The sequence below is a fragment of the Condylura cristata genome, unplaced genomic scaffold (assembly GCF_000260355.1).
Source record: "Condylura cristata isolate star-nosed mole 26May11 unplaced genomic scaffold, ConCri1.0 scaffold00021, whole genome shotgun sequence".
Lineage (NCBI taxonomy): Eukaryota > Metazoa > Chordata > Mammalia > Eulipotyphla > Talpidae > Condylura > Condylura cristata.
This window is the reverse complement of record NW_004567122.1, coordinates 34,807,916-34,823,042: the sequence shown is the minus strand read 5'-3', so window position 1 is coordinate 34,823,042 and position 15,127 is coordinate 34,807,916. Positions and strand designations below refer to the sequence as shown.

Genomic DNA, 15,127 nt, shown 5'->3' with positions numbered 1-15,127 from the left:
AGAAAATAAAATAAGCCATAAAAAATATCAATTGTAAGTAATACCAAAGCCTATACACATAACTTCACTTAGTGTCACAGCCGGCTGTCAGCTGTCATCTGGTCCACCCTCATTTAGTGCCAGGGAATGAGAGGGTCAGAGTAGGGAAGTTACAGGCTCAAAGTTGCAATTCTAGTTGTTGACAGACTGGTCAACAATAACAACAACAACAAAAAAAAACCCTTATATTCTGACCCTAATGTAGTGCTCTTTTCACTCAACCACACTGTCTCTTGAGAGACTGACTATTGATCTAAAACATAATTTTGACATCGCATTTAGAGTCTTTATTGACATTTGGCTCATTGTCTAACTGACACTTTATATTTGCCCTCCGTAAAGTTCTCAGTTCGCTAAACTGAGTGCTTTGACCATAAACTCAGATAAGAATATAGAAAATAACCTTTATATGACCCAGTCTAAGGGGTCATACCTGGGACCCATAATCTCATGGGCTGAACCTCAGGAATCTGTGGTAGTTTCAAGAGGTTAACAAAAATTTTGAGTGAACAGATCCCCATTTTTCTCTATTGGGAACACAGCTTTCCTCAGATTCTCAAGGGAGCTCATGAGTTCTCATCAAAAATAAACTACTACAGAATTCAATTTCATTAAGTTCAAGTGTGGAGAACAGAAGCCCTGAGCAGAGACCCGAGTGGCCAAGGTCACATAGAAAAGAGAAAGCCTGGAACACAGGTCTCATGCACACTCCAGACACTGCACCCCGCCATGCACGCTGCCGGGAGCTGATGCCAATTCTCCCCATCACCTCTCTTCCAACCCACACTTTTCACTACCAGAGGAATTCACTGAGAATGTGCAGGGCTCCACAGAAATCAATCCTGCCCTCAGGACTCCAACGCTCAGTACATTCCCCATCAGTCAGTCAGGATCACCACCTTCAAATCTTGTCAGAGGGGGAAATTTATGTTCTAAAGCTCTTGGCTCCCTGACATGTGGGCGCTCAGCTGGAGTTTGTACAGCCTGGTGCTCAATTCCCATCTGAGCTGGATTATTAAATGATGTCATCGATGTCTTCCCCAGTGCCATCATAGCTGTGTATACCAGAGAAAAATTCATCTTACTGAGAAAATGGGCTCACTTGGTGAAGGTGAAAAAGTGAAGACAGAATTTTGATTAAATCTAATAAAACCAAGAGCTCTATGAACTGAAGACTGTAACAGACAAAGGTACCTCCATTACAGGTAAAGTGGCTAATTATATTTACAAAAGAGACTGCCTTAAATTCTATCTAGAAGGAGGGGGACAATTCAAGTCAACATATAAACACTCTTTATGTTTGTGAGTAGACATTTTTGATACATTATGGTTTCTGTACATTCACATTAATTTTGACCAAAAAAAAAAAAAGAAAGAAATCAGAATTTTCAAGCCACTAACTTCATACTTTTAACGATTAATTTTATAAAACTTCTTAAGTTAATACCTCTGGAAAGTAAAAAAGAAATTGAGAAAGGTCATTTGCCTTCAACAAAGGCGAACTAGGTAATTTGGACCAATGGTGGCAAAAGACCTTTCACTGCAAATCTACTGATTCTTTTGAATTTGAATCATGAATTACTTAATCAAAATACTAAGAAACAAGTCTTGAATCTAAGAGAGAAACAGTGTCAAAAGCACATTAGTGAGACATGTAACCAACTTCCAAAAGAGAGTTAAAAGCAGCTAGGTGGGCATTTGCCAAGCTTCTCTTCTGTACTCAATTTTTCATCTGTGTCTTTGGATCGCTTCGAAAAATATAAAACTAATTTTAAAGGTGAAAAGAAAATCGGCCCAACCCTATTGGCTTTACAGGTAGAGCGACTGAGGCCAGAGGGTGGCAGAGTTCACAAATAGGCAGCTGTGAACTCGTCAGAGTTTCCCTCCTCATGGCCAGGACTTGGAGTGGCAGTGTCTAAATGCCTTCTAATTAATGTTATTATTGTTATTATTATCAGATTAAGACATTTTTAGAATATTTTGAATAAAATTGACCTCTCATTCTGATCTCCTGTGCTAATAATTGTACCCTTTTTTATTCATTCAATTACAAGCAAATTGACAGGAGACATTTATATGAGGCAGCTTAAACCCCAGCTAATGGAGTGCCTAATGACTAATTGATCAGATCCCAGCCCAGAGAGCAGCTCTGAGTGGCCTAAAGGAATTTATGCAATTAGTTTAGGTTTGGTAGAAATTGAGTGCATATGAAAGTAAGCTTTTTATGGTCTTGATTTATGAGGGCTGGACACTAACTATATCTGCCAAGAGGTAAGCAGCCTAGAGAAGCCCCAGGCATTTGGGACTCGGCCTCAGACGACGAGGACAGGACGCAGGGGCTGGGAGCTGGGATGACGTTTGGGATCTGGGTAGGAGGAGCCCACGGGGTTGTAATTGGAGAAAAGACAGACATTAGGCGAGTGGGGTTGGGGTATTGCCAGAGCCCTCTTGAAATTACGGTGGCGTCCCCTCCTATGCATTTCAAAGTAAGAACAGTATTAATCCTAAGCATGGATTTTCAAAGGCGTATTTTGTGAGTAAAATTCTAAACTAAAACTCAAAAAAGGGTCTGTATCCTGCGCTGGGCTGGGCAGGTCTGGGCGCAGGGTGGGAGGGGCCAGAGAACTTACGTTTTATGGAGACAATTATTCAACGCGCGAGGAGGACTAGAAATCACGGCTGCAGAGGACTCCCGGGAAGGAGCCGGGCCCATTCCTCTCTCCGCAACGCTCCTCCCAAAGTCCTGGGGGCTCCCTCGACTGGAACGCTGCAGAGGGGAAGCCCCCTCCGCCGGCTTTGGGAGGAGCCGGGCGACCTCTGACCCGGCGGGGGAGCCCTGGGAGCTGGGAGCGCGCGGAAGCGCCGTCGAGGGGCGGGGGAAACCTGACCTAATCGGAAAAGAACGATCGAAGGGAAGGCTAATTTGTCCGCCGCTGGGGACTTGGGCCGACTCCGTCTGCTCGCCGGGGCGGGGTTACGGCGGGTGGGGCTCCCGTGTCTCCGGGAAAGAGAAAAGAGGGGAAAGGGACTTTCTGCTGGCGGGGAGACGCGGCCCAGGTCTCTCCTGCACTCTGGGATCAGAGTTCCGCGCCTGCGAACTCTGGGGGATGGCTAAGAGCCTGTTGCAAGGAGACGGGAAAGACGGGCGCGGACTGGGACGCGGATGTGAAGGGCAGAGCGAATAGCGGAGACGCCGCGTGAGTGGTGGCCCGCGTCCCAGCGGGGACCCCGAGGTTTCCGCCGCCTCTTCTGCTCCCGCGGCGTCTCAGCCAAATCCCGGGAGCCCGGCTGCTACCACCCCCTGCAGCCCGCAGTCTAAGTTGGGTCTCTTTTGGGGACGGGTAAAGCGAATCAGCACAAGCTTTTCCAGATCTCCCAACTTAACTGCTGTGCTCACGGCTTGCTCCAAATCACTCTAAGTTCTCATCTGGAAAATGGGAGTTTAATTTATATCAATACATGTTGTTCTTTAAGAATTGTAGATGAATGAATGCACATGAAGTGTTTGGAACAATAGCTGAAATGCAGAAAGTGCTCAATACATACTTGGTATAGTTAGTGTTATTTGTTAATTTATACGACAACCATTTGTAGGCGCTCACTCTGCGAGGCGCTGCGCTGGGGTTGGGGTCAGAGGGGCGCTGGGAAGATTGCTCTTCCTGAACCTCCTTACTGCTAAATAAATAAACAGGATGCTATGAGGGATTAATAAATAAAACGGGGTAGTGTGATGAAGGGACTGGGGACTAGAGTTATTTTAGGTAAAAGGAAACAGCTAGGTCCCTCCGCCCCTTCCCAACCTTACTGTCTCTTTTTACTACTTAAGTAAAAGGCGCGGGTTGGGGAAAGATGGGGGGCGCTTAGGCCCAGCCTAGTGGTGAAAGGCTTAGGACACAGCACTGCAAACTCTCAGCAGCCACCTCAGTGCGAGTTCAATCCCAGGCCCGAAAGGTGATCCACACAGAGCAGCAGACCTCTCCTGACCAGCCCGCTGCTCCCCTCAGCAGTGTACTTCATCAATCTGCCTGTTCTGCTCCCCACTGTCTCTGATGAATCCTCTTACTCCCTGCAACTCTGGCCTGTACCCTAGCTCTGTGTGCCTAAATAAATAAATCTTAAAAAAGAAAAAGAAAAGGAGGTCTTCGCCTTTTTTTTTAGTAAAAGAATGGGGACTTTTGGTGCTCTGCCCTGTCCACTCACTCTCTGGTGCTGGGCCCCAAAGCTGGAGAGGAGGGGTTTGGTGGAGACCAAAGACCTCATCCCCTGGCCTCCCCTGTCCACTGGAACCCCGCCCCAGGGGGCAGAGCTGCTTGCTGTCTCAGTTACCCCGCAGACTAGATGCTTGCCAGGACTGTGCAGGGGAGGAAGACAGGAACTTGAGAAGCCAGGGATTAGGGTAAAGCTTCTCATTGGGAACTATGTATTGGCATCATAGACTTCTGGAGAAAGAACTCATTTCCCTTTTGTGGCTGGGACTTCAAAGAGATTTCCTTTATACATTCCAGTCTGCCCCTGACAAGGTGGGGGAGAGCTAGTGGGCAGTGCTGTAGGGGAACTTTACAGGGGAACAGTTGCCCCATAACTTTATCCTTTTGAAGATAAGGTTTTAAAGAGACTAAGTACCCATTAATGCCTGCTCTAGAGTCAAGTCTTGGGCTTATGTGATTTCAGGTAATTTGGCAATCAATCCTGAAAGATAGTCTTCTTTCCAATTTTACAGATGAGAGCCTTAAAGTTCATCTACTCAAATTAGAGATGGAGTTGGTATTCCACCCCATTCCAGATCAGGTCTTTACATCCCAGCAGGAACTGCTAGAACCCAAGTCAGGTTCACTCAGCTGGGCAGAGGTCACACCCTGATCCTCCCACTTTCCTTCTCTGGAAGTAATGAGCGCCTCTCCGTAGCCATAGTCACCAGAGAGTGACAAACAGCCTCTTCCAGTTTAAATAGGAATGTAACAGACTGCTTTTGAAATGCAGACCACTGTGACGACCAGGACCCCACTCCTGGGGAGACTATATTCTTGATGGTTGCAGTTTTTGCCTCCTGTTTCTAAAATCCAAAGAGGATTGGCCTGGAAGAGCCAAACAGTCTCATTCAATTATTGACAGATACCTATTGCCTGAAACTTTGAGCCAGCTGGGACTGAACATGAAAAGATGAACAAACTAACACTACTTTAAGCACAGAGAGAGGATGCTTCTGGCTGGAGACCGCACAGCCCAGACTCTGAAATCCAGGATTACTCTCTCAGGTCTACTTGCCAGGACTTCAACCACGTTGGCTTGTGTTTGCTTCCAGTTAATTTGGGTCAGGTCCCGGTTCCAGGAAGGCAGGTATCTGGAAGCCTTGCCCCATGGTCCACAGAAGATTCTCAAAGTCCCACCTTGAGTAGACTATACAAACAGTCCTTACAAACGTCCCTGAATGTTGGCCTCACTTTCTCTTGGCGCAGTTCAAACAAACTCCCAGCTAGGACTTGGACGGTGACCATTGCAAGTTGGTGGATTTGGGAAAGGAAATCTGCCCTAGGGTGCTTTTCAATTATTCAAAATAATGTTTGTGAGGGTTTCAGCCTAGAGAGGTGATAAGACTTGCCCAAGATCACGCCATTAGGAAAAGGCACGCCAGGCTGAAAACCAGGCCTTTTACGAACCCCAAATCGCATTTACGAACCCATCCTACACACATTCTCTCTCTCTCTCTCTCCCTCTTTCTCTCTCTCTCTCTCTCACTGGAGAGGTCTGTGCCTCTACCGGACACATGGCAATGGCGACTGCACTATTCCGGAGAAACCACAGCTCCCATTGCTTCCTGAACAAGCCCAAAGAGAAAGGCACCGGCGCCGAATAGGCGCGCTGAAGGGTGGGAGAGAGTGGAGTTCTTGGTGGCGCTGGCCGCAACTCCCGCCTGCAGGTAGAAACAGATCAAAATACTCGTGCGAGCTGGCTGTCCCCGCGCCTGAAATGAGACCAAGTGTAGCGGTGTGGGTCCGACTCAACCCAACTTTAGTGGGCTTAGCGCAAATCTTGCATTCAGGAGGCTCATCTCACGTTTGCGGAAAAAGTCACCCAAACTTTTGAGATAAATCTTTTTTAAGCTAAGCAAATAACAGACGGGAAATTTTCGAAATGGCGATGGAAGAGGATATAGCGTTCCTTCCGAGGCCAGAGAAGCCAAAGGCTCTTACCTGCAGGAAACCTCGAAGCCGGCAAAGGCGCGTTGGTCTGGAACGCTTAGCTTCGGCGTGGGACTCTCAGGGCCGCCTCCTCTGCAGCCAGGCTGGGCTCCGGCCCTGTGTTTTATACCACTATAGGCAATTAATATTGCATCAGCCGTATTTTAAATTTTCAAAACCCACAATATAATGTAATGGCATAAGGGCATTTATTATTAAAGGACACCCGTTGGAGAGGGAGCTGGAGGAATCCTTGGGGCTATTGCGCAAGGCGGGGGCAAGGGGCTGAGGCCCAGAGGCTGGGGGCGACCCCCAAGTTAGCTTTTGTAGTAAGGGGGCGCACCCCTGCGAGGGGAGCCACGCTCTGTTTCGAGTTTCCAGCCGGTGGTCTAGTGACCCAGAGTTCTTTGAAAACACAGTTGGGAAATGTGCAGAGGACTCTTGGACTTGGAGAATTAATTTTTAAATCATGAAGGCGTTTCTGCGGCTCACAAATAAAAAGGTTTCCTCCCCCTTTTAGAGGCAGTGGAAAAGAAGGGAACTGGCATCCGTTGAGCACCTACTATGTACTTAACACTACGCTAGCATCGCTAGCATCGTTGCTGAAGATACTTAGCCCCGACAGAACAGGTAACCTCATGAATTACAATTCCAAATGAGTTTTGGAATTTTCAAAGAAGCTCGCAAGGGAACCCAAGCATCTCTGACACAGAGAAGGAACATTTTCTTCTCTCTTTGTTTCTAAGCCCTCAGCTACTATCTAGTTATTAGAATCTTTTAAAATAATGTTTCCTGTTAAGTGCCAAGTACTACTACTAAACTCCTTAAACAAATGACTTAGTTCTGACAATAACTTTCTGCATTAAGAATTAACATCTTCATCTTGCAGACAAGAAACAGAGGCTAAGAGAAGTTAAGAAATTGCCTTCAAAATCTTCACCCAATGATTGGAGGCATGGGGCAAGGACTGTACCCCCAACAGTCAGTCTTCAAAGTTTGTGGTCTAAATTGAGCTAACAGAAGCTGATAGATTCTCAGGTGGGGAAGCATGAAGGCAAGTGCCTTGAAACTCTGAGGTCTGGACAAGCTCCTGGATCTTCAGGGAGATCTACATGAGAGGGTAAGCAGGCCAAGGAAAAGGTGAAAGGCGAGGAGATGGCAAGAAACTGACCCAATGAAAGTGACAGCCCAGCCTCCGAGGTTCTCACTTTTAAATCCTTTCCAAGACTCGTTCTCAACTCCGAGAAAGAAAAGCACTATGATTCGGGTTGAAAAATAAAGCATTTATTTTAGAAGTTAATTCAAAGGATTAGGAGAGAAGAAAGCTTAGTATTTTATTTGTATCTATTCAGAGAATGAAACCAAAGGTCACACAGCAACACACAAATTACATAAAACAACGAAAGAATAAAATGTGAAGGGGCCAGAGGGACTGGGGTGAGAAGGGACCAGGCAGGTGATCTGACCCCCTCTTTCCGGCCAGAACTATAAGTGAATTTCCATCCAGAGACACCCATCTAAGGGGAATGGAAAGAAGTGGAGTTAAATAAATACTAGGAGATAACAATGCCAACAACAATAATATACACTGTGAGGAGGTTTGACTTAGAAGGACTTGCATATGATTCTGAGAAGTAACGATTACTTTCGAGCAGGTGCCTCTGCATTCTGTGATGGGAGGCTGCTTGGAACACTGAGCAGGTGATAGTGTCCTCAGTTCTTCCAAACACTACAATCAATCCCCCACCTTGCTCTCCAGCAGTTGATAATTACCCCTCAAAAGCCAGCAGACGGTGGAGGATGGGTCAGAGCAGGTGCTGGCTGCTACTTGTATATAGCTAAGTGATCCCAACATTTTCAATGCTGAATTTGGCCCACCAGTTCGGAGCCTTACATACCCCTGAACAGCTCGGAGACTGCAACTCCATGCACACTTTCCCTGATTCTAATCCATGCTACTTGAGGGAATTAATTTACAGCAACCCAAAGGATGGGGTGGATTAAAATATAGACTGGGGAGGGAGTATAAGGCTATCCTTTGGAAACATACATATATTTTATATACTCTAAATAAATCTCCAGTACATGTTTGTGCCTCTTATACACTTCGTATAATTATGTATAATTTCCTTCCCATCCCTTTACCCCTCGCCTAACCGCGCGCAGCAAAGTGGCGCCTTAACTAGCGAGTCGTGCGGTTGGGACGATTCACTTTATCCCCTCTGTTAGGGCTCTTGCCTGTGAGAGCGCAGTCCAGCGCGCGAGGGCGGATTTCAGCACCACGGACAGCGCCAAGCTGTGCCCTTCGTGATTTTTTTTTTTTTCTTAGCGCCAAAACTTTTCTGACAGGAATAAAAAGAGGGAGAGAGGAAGAGAAGGCCGGAGGCAACCGGGCAGGATAAAGGAGGGTAAGTCTGTGGCTTTAGGGTAGAGAGCCTGACCTTCCAGGAACGGTCTTGGAGTCCCACATAAGCGTCCCCTCCCCTTGATGAGGTGTGGGTGGAAGAACACTCAGCTCTCCGGGCCCCTGACGCTGCATCCCGTCGCAGTCAGTGGACAGCCGAGTACTTCATTCGTTTCTGTTTCTGTCTCTGGTTGCAGAACCAGACCCTCACCACGTTCTTTTTAAGGTCCAGCTTTTCAGCAATGGCCGCGATCTTCTCGGATGAGGGCCGAGGCTGGATGGCAAAGTAGGCCTCGAGTGAGCGCTTTTCGGGTGCAGCGATGGACGTGCGTTTGCGCTTCCGTTCACTGCCGTTGAAGAGCTCCGGCTTGCTGTTTTTCTCTCTGTAGGCAGCCTCGGCTTCCTCCAGCCAGGCCTGGAGCACCGGTTTGAGCGCGATCATGTTGTTGTGCGAGAGAGTGAGAGACTCGAACCTGCAGATGGTGCTCTGGCTAAGCGAGCCTACACCGGGGATCTTGAGGTTGGCGAGAGCCGCGCCCACGTCCGCCTGAGTCACCCCCAGCTTGATCCGCCGCTGCTTGAAGCGCTCAGCGAAGGCCTCCAGCTCTCGCGGGTCCGACTCTACGTCGCTGAGGCACGCGGGCATGGCGCTGTGAGGCGCCACAGCATGTGGGTGGCTCATGCCCATGGCCTGGTGAAGGTGGCCCATGGCACCCAGGTGGTGCGGGTGGATCTGTGCCGGCATTACAGAGTGCTCTGGAGCTCCCAAGCCGCTCACGCTCAGCGTGGGCGAGATGTGCTCAAGCAGGTCGCCCTCGAGGCCCTGGTGCACCGCGTGGTGCGGGTGCGAGGTGAGCGCTGCCGGGTGGGAAATGGGCACGGTGGACGAAGTGGACGTGCAGGGCACGCTGCTCATGGTATGGTAGGTGGCGTCGGGCTTGAACGGATGGTTCTTGCCGTGGGAGACGATATCCACAGCCGCCAGAGCTTCGGCGCGTGCCAGCAGGCTCTCATCAAAGCTTCCAAATATATTACCCTGCAGCTGCAAGCGAGAAGGCACACGGCACGGTCAGTAGGGAATACTGTCAACTCAGGATTAAAACACATTTTCAAGCAACCGAGATGCCTCTCCTCAAAGCCCAGGTCATAAAAATTAATACGGAGACAGAGGCTCTGCTGGAACAGACGTGTGGATCAGAGACATGAATGAGAGAGAGAGCGCGCGCGCGCCGGGAGAGAGCGCGGGGGAGACGAAGAGAGGGGTTCAGACAGAGGCGATTGTTCTGGGCGACATGAAAAAAACATGAAGCAAGTGCCTGTCAAAAAATGTGCCTTAGAGCGGTAATTATGCTCCACTACGTACCTGCGGGGCTGGGAGACAGACTCGGCGCATGGCCTCGGAGCCGGAGTGCAGGCTGGAGAATTTGGGCTCTTGAAGCACGGGGTGCATGCCGAAAGGCTGCTTGGCGTTCATGGCCATCATCTTCGCGCGCCTGGCAAGGAGACAGCGAGGGACATGGATCAGGCTCGTCTCGCTCGCTCGCCGCACTCCAAGTGAGCGCCGCTCAGCGCCCGCACTCCCCTCGCGCTCTAGCTAGCTGCCTCCCCTCTCCCCCACCTGCTTCTTCACTCATCTTACAAGCAGCCTGCCAGGAAGGGCCCGGGAGCGCGCAGGCGTGCTCACGAGCCCGGGACTCGCAGGGACGGCCCGGGAGGCGAGGCCAGGCGGCAGCTCTCCGCGCGCCTCTCTGCGCCCGCCGCGGCCGCCCGCGCACAGCATTTATAGCCGGGCCCGGACCTGGCCTCTCCCGGTCCGCCCCGCCCCGCCTGGCTCCAGCCCGACAGACCTTTTCTGTACTCTTCTTCTTTTACTTCCCGCCCCTCCTTGACTCCCCAAATCCTAAGCCTCTTCCTCTAGTCCGAGCGCGCACAGTCCAGCTGGAAGGGCAGCCCCGGACTGAGAGGGGCCAGGAAGCTGACCCTACTCCAACCCTCCCCCACATGCACACTGTCTGTCGGCCTTGCTGCCGCCAAAGGCCCATTTCCAGGGCGCTCCTGGCCCCACGCCCGAGCCGTCCACTAGAATCCGACCTCGCGGCGCAGCGAAGAGGCGCCTCCAAGCACCCAGACGGGCTCCAGGGAGGGTGAGGGGCTGCCAGAATGAGCCCCTGGTGACCCCTCACTCCCCAATCTGCCGCCCGGTGGACGCAGAGAAAGTAACTGCCTGCCCAGTCCAGAAGGTTTCCTCCCCACACTAGCCTTTCTTGCCTTCGCTTGAGAAAGACAGCTTGGCTCCCTCCTTTCCCCAGCCTGCCAGTCTGAGGGAGCTTCTTGTGTATTTTTAGACAGTAAGAATTCAGAACTTCCTGCTGGCCTTGGTAGTCGTCAAAGCACTTCTGCTAGGTCACCTCCCCTATAAGACCCACACCCCATTAAAAACAGCTTCCATTTTTGAACTTCTAACATCTGCCAGGTAATTTGGAGTTAGTTCACTGTAGCCTCATTCCCTATGGCCTAAGTTGTTATTCCGTTTTACAGATGAAGAAAAAGAGCTTAGGAGCAGCCACTTCACAAATGTTGACTGAAAGCCCTACTACGAGCCTAATGCTGTGACTGACTTAGCAGGTTTCTAACCTCTTCAGCTGCTTATTTCTTCCTCCCCCAAGTTTCGGGGACCTAAGTGCCCCGCGGTTAGTACTGCCCCGCCTCTTTCTCCCCTCAGCTTTCATCCCCTCTCCTTCCTTCTCTCTTCTCCTTTCCCCGCGCTAGTAAACATCATGAATAATGTATGGAGAATCCTGGTACCGCGGCAGCACTTGGCCCTCGGGTTAGAAAGAAGCCCCTGCGCCCAGCTGAGCCCACCACCCCACCACCACAGCCTCCTTCTAAGCAGTCTTTGGGTTTCCACCCGCCAGGCCAGTCTTAGACTAGGCCTCATACTCTGTGCTTCTGGGCTGGGTTTCCCAGAATCTTGACGTGGGGGTGGGAACCACCACTCCCTCACCCACTCATTTGGTCTAAGAGGAATCCTGCCTAGGACTGGGATAGCTCTACCCTCTGGTTTCCCCAACCCCACCTCTCAGATCTGCCTGGGAACCAGCCACCTTGCCTGGGTTCTACCCTCCAACAGCAAAAGAAGGCCGATTGAGGTGCAACAGCCCAGAGTTGCTGTCACTGAGAGTAACTCAGTTTCCCAGATTCTGAACTAAATTGCCTGTCTGCTTGTCTTCTTGGGTTCTGGTGAAGGTGTTTCAAGATAAAATAGGAAGACAAGCATTAGAGCACCCAAACAAGTGCTCAGAAGCCAGACTAGTGTCACAGCCTAGTGTTTAGGGGTGCAGGTACTGCCTTCAGATTCAACCCTGCCTTTTGGGGGCAGGAGCCCATGAGCCATCTCAGCTTATCTGTACTGCAGTTTCCTTATCTGTTAGAAATAATAACTGATTGTTGTGAAGAATACACTGAGATAAGCATTGGCACCGTGCCTGGCACGTTGGAATCATGAAAGAAATATGTGTGTTCCTCTCGCTTCCTCCCTCAATTTAAAGAGAAAGCATGTGGAAACGGCGGTGGTCTGGATCATCTCCCTGGAGAACTGTCTGTCTATAGGTGCAAACTTTCTTTCCTTCATTCATTCAACACCTGCTTTGTACCAGACTCCAATGAGAGGGCTGAATCACAGATGTGATTCAGACTCCATCCCTGGTTTCACGGCATCACCAGTCTAAAGTCCACTGCAGTAAACTTACTGTAAACTTGTTCTGCAGTGCGGAATGTGTTGATTCGCATACTAGACATAGTGCAAGGCTAATGGGATTCTTGAAATACAGGGTATACATCAGAATGCTGGACCAAGGGACATCTGGGTTTGGGACAACATTCTAACACTGGGTCTTAGGAGACTATGACTGGGCTTCAGTGTACTCATAAGGAGAGGTCAGGACAGAGATAGTTGCTGAGTGCTTCCAACTCAAGCAGAAGATTATTGGTTAATGTTAATGAAACGCATTTGGAGTATGGCAGGAGTTTCTCTCCAGGAACACTAATTCCCCAGAAGTTGGATGCAGGTTTATCACTCACTAGTATTTAGATCTACTCCTTCTTGTTTTCTGTTCAACATTGGAAACCAAAAGGGAAAGAGAGAAGAAGGTGATACTGGATGCTCCAATGAGGAGAATCCGTAACTCTCCTGGCCCCATGATGCCCTGAGACATATTCACTCCACATACCCTACTCATCTATGCAACTGTAGCCCTAGTAATAGAGGGGAAGGCCCATCCACATCCATCCTCCATTGCTTTGTCCTCAGGGGCCTGGGAATTACTGACTAGGGCTGAGGTCAGGCAGGGGTCAGAGCCAGAGCAAAGTCATCTGGCCTTAGTGCTCCAATGATAACCTGCAGCTCATCAAACCCCATTTCAGCTTTTTGAGGTATTAGGGTCACAAATGAAAAACCATGCTGGCATCTGGCAACCTGTGTTCCTGGGGTTTTCCCATTCTTTTCTTCAAGAAGGTCTACTAGCAGTTTTATGCAGCCAGCAGTAAAATGACACCCATCCCTGGGGATCAGTCTTTCTGTGAAAGTGAAAGCACTGGAGATAAAGGGCTTAAGGGGTGTGGGGAGAGAGAAAGAAAAGACCATATAGAAAGCAAGTGGAAAGATAGCCTTAGAATGTGATTGATAACATCCTCTACATTTTACCGGATTTGCGAATTTAAATTGGCTGGGGGAAAGTCCAGAAAAAGAAATAATCTGAAAGTATGAAAAGGAAGATTGGAACTATGGAGAACATGTACCCCCAAACTCATCTTCATGGCACTAAATTACAACGCACACATACAACACAGACAAAGCAGAATTAGCCAGAGTCCGAGTAAGGACCACATGGGAATGGACGCAACTAACACCACAGAGGACAATTTCTTCATTCTACAATCATCTCAGAATGTCTACTGATGACTGGGTCTTGTGGTAGGTTGCACAGGTATCAGGTGTGCTGCTTCAGGATCTTCGTCAGGAACACAAAATTGCTCTTGTAACTTTATTCATGACACAGAGCACTCTAGCCTCCAGAAGAGCTAGCTCCTGGAACTCAGGGGTGGGATGGCAGACACATTTTCCTGTTGACCAGTGCTTTTTAACATCAACATTACTAGGAATCATCTCAAGTCTAAAAATACTGTAACCTAGGATCACACCAGAGATTGTGATCGCAAAGACTGAAGTTCTTAAGAGACATCTGTGATTATTTGCAGGTGATATGGGACTCTTAACTTGAAAAACTCTCTCTGGATCTTTCTTACCTATCATTGTTGTCATCATCATCATCACCATCATCAACATCTTAAAGTCCAGACCTAATTATGCACATTTCACCAGGACTCAAGGAGGTTCCTTCTTTGAGTCTTTTGCATCTTTTATGATCAGTTTAGTATGCACATAGTATTTTATGATCTCTTCCTTGAATTAAGTTAGAACAACTCTGAAGATGACTCTTACATCGGTCCCTACAGCTATGGCCCTGAGGTCTAACATAACCTGTGTTTTGTGAATAATGTCCCACCCCCAGAGCACTGGCCTGTGCTGTGGTGACAGCAGGAAGTCATTTGTGAAGTGGAAGTCATTTGTGAAGTGGTGCCTTTATGCCACACACTCTAAGCCGTGTGCTTGCAAAATTTGTACATTGAGTGCCCATAACAAGCCTGTGACATTGATATTATTATGTCCATTTTATAGATGAGAAAATTGGGGCACAGAGTAACCCAAGCTCACACAGCAAACGTGGTAGGATTAGAACCCAAGTTTATTTGACTCTGGAACCCACACTTTTAAATGGTGTCCTGCATGGCCACCAGTTGCCCCGCCATCACGCAGGGACTGAGGGAGTCGGGTAACCGAGCTTTGCTTTTCATGCAGAAGGGGGAAAACCTGCTTTCACTGGCTCCAAGGCTGGCACCACGCCAGGAGCGCTTCCGGCTAAGAGCAGAAGTTAGATCCTACCCCCTCCGGCCTCCATTCCTGGCCGAGTTCCACATCCAAGAGTTGGGGTTAGGAAAAAAAGGGGGGTGGAATGGGAGATGGCCCTGATAGGTCGCCCGAACTCAAGATGCCATCGCGGGAGGCAGCTGGCGGGGCTGCGGGGCCAGGTGTTCTCAGCCGCCTGCCTCGCCTTCCTCTCCCTTTCTCTTGTCTCCTTTCACAAACTTCTCACATGTACCCTGCCGCCTGCGCAGCTGCTGTAGACTCGCCTGTCGGCCGCTCGCCTCGCATTGTCTGTGCCGGGCTCAGAAGATTCGAGACGCCCAGAGGGACTCGGGAGCCCGAGGCCGGGGCTCTGTGAGGGGTCGGCACGCGCCAGCAGCCCTCCCCTACGCTGGAGTTCCAGCGCAGATCCAACAGACCGAGCACCAGGCAGTAGGGCTCCAGGCTGGGTCCTGCTTCTTGGTGACCCCAACTTCCTTACCTGAAAAATGAGGGAATTGAGTCCAGGGCTCTCCAAGATCA

At 49.4% G+C, this 15,127-nt stretch overlaps 1 protein-coding gene and 1 long non-coding RNA gene across 4 annotated transcripts in view; both read right to left on the bottom strand.

Moving 5' to 3' along the window:
* LOC105853922 overlaps positions 1 to 6,317 on the bottom strand; it is a 58,184-nt gene extending 51,867 nt beyond the window's left edge. For both annotated transcript variants that reach the window (XR_001145664.1, XR_001145665.1), the window contains exon 1: positions 6,231 to 6,317. This is a non-coding gene — a long non-coding RNA (uncharacterized LOC105853922). The remainder of the gene's footprint in view (positions 1 to 6,230) is intronic.
* Positions 6,318 to 7,488: 1,171 nt separating this feature from the next.
* Positions 7,489 to 10,487, bottom strand: POU4F3 (POU class 4 homeobox 3). Of its 2 annotated transcripts, none has more exons than XM_012728061.1 (3): positions 10,470 to 10,487; positions 9,986 to 10,115; positions 7,489 to 9,664 (listed from the first exon to the last, which is right to left on the bottom strand). In XM_012728061.1, the coding sequence occupies exons 2-3, from the start codon at positions 10,103 to 10,105 to the stop codon at positions 8,768 to 8,770; spliced, it is 1,017 nt and encodes a 338-aa protein (XP_012583515.1). In that variant the 5' UTR covers positions 10,106 to 10,115; positions 10,470 to 10,487; the 3' UTR covers positions 7,489 to 8,767. The 2 variants fall into 2 exon arrangements, with proteins under 2 accessions (XP_012583515.1, XP_004686907.1); XM_004686850.2 differs by lacking the exon at positions 10,470 to 10,487 and adding an exon at positions 10,262 to 10,358.
* Positions 10,488 to 15,127: the final 4,640 nt, after the last annotated feature.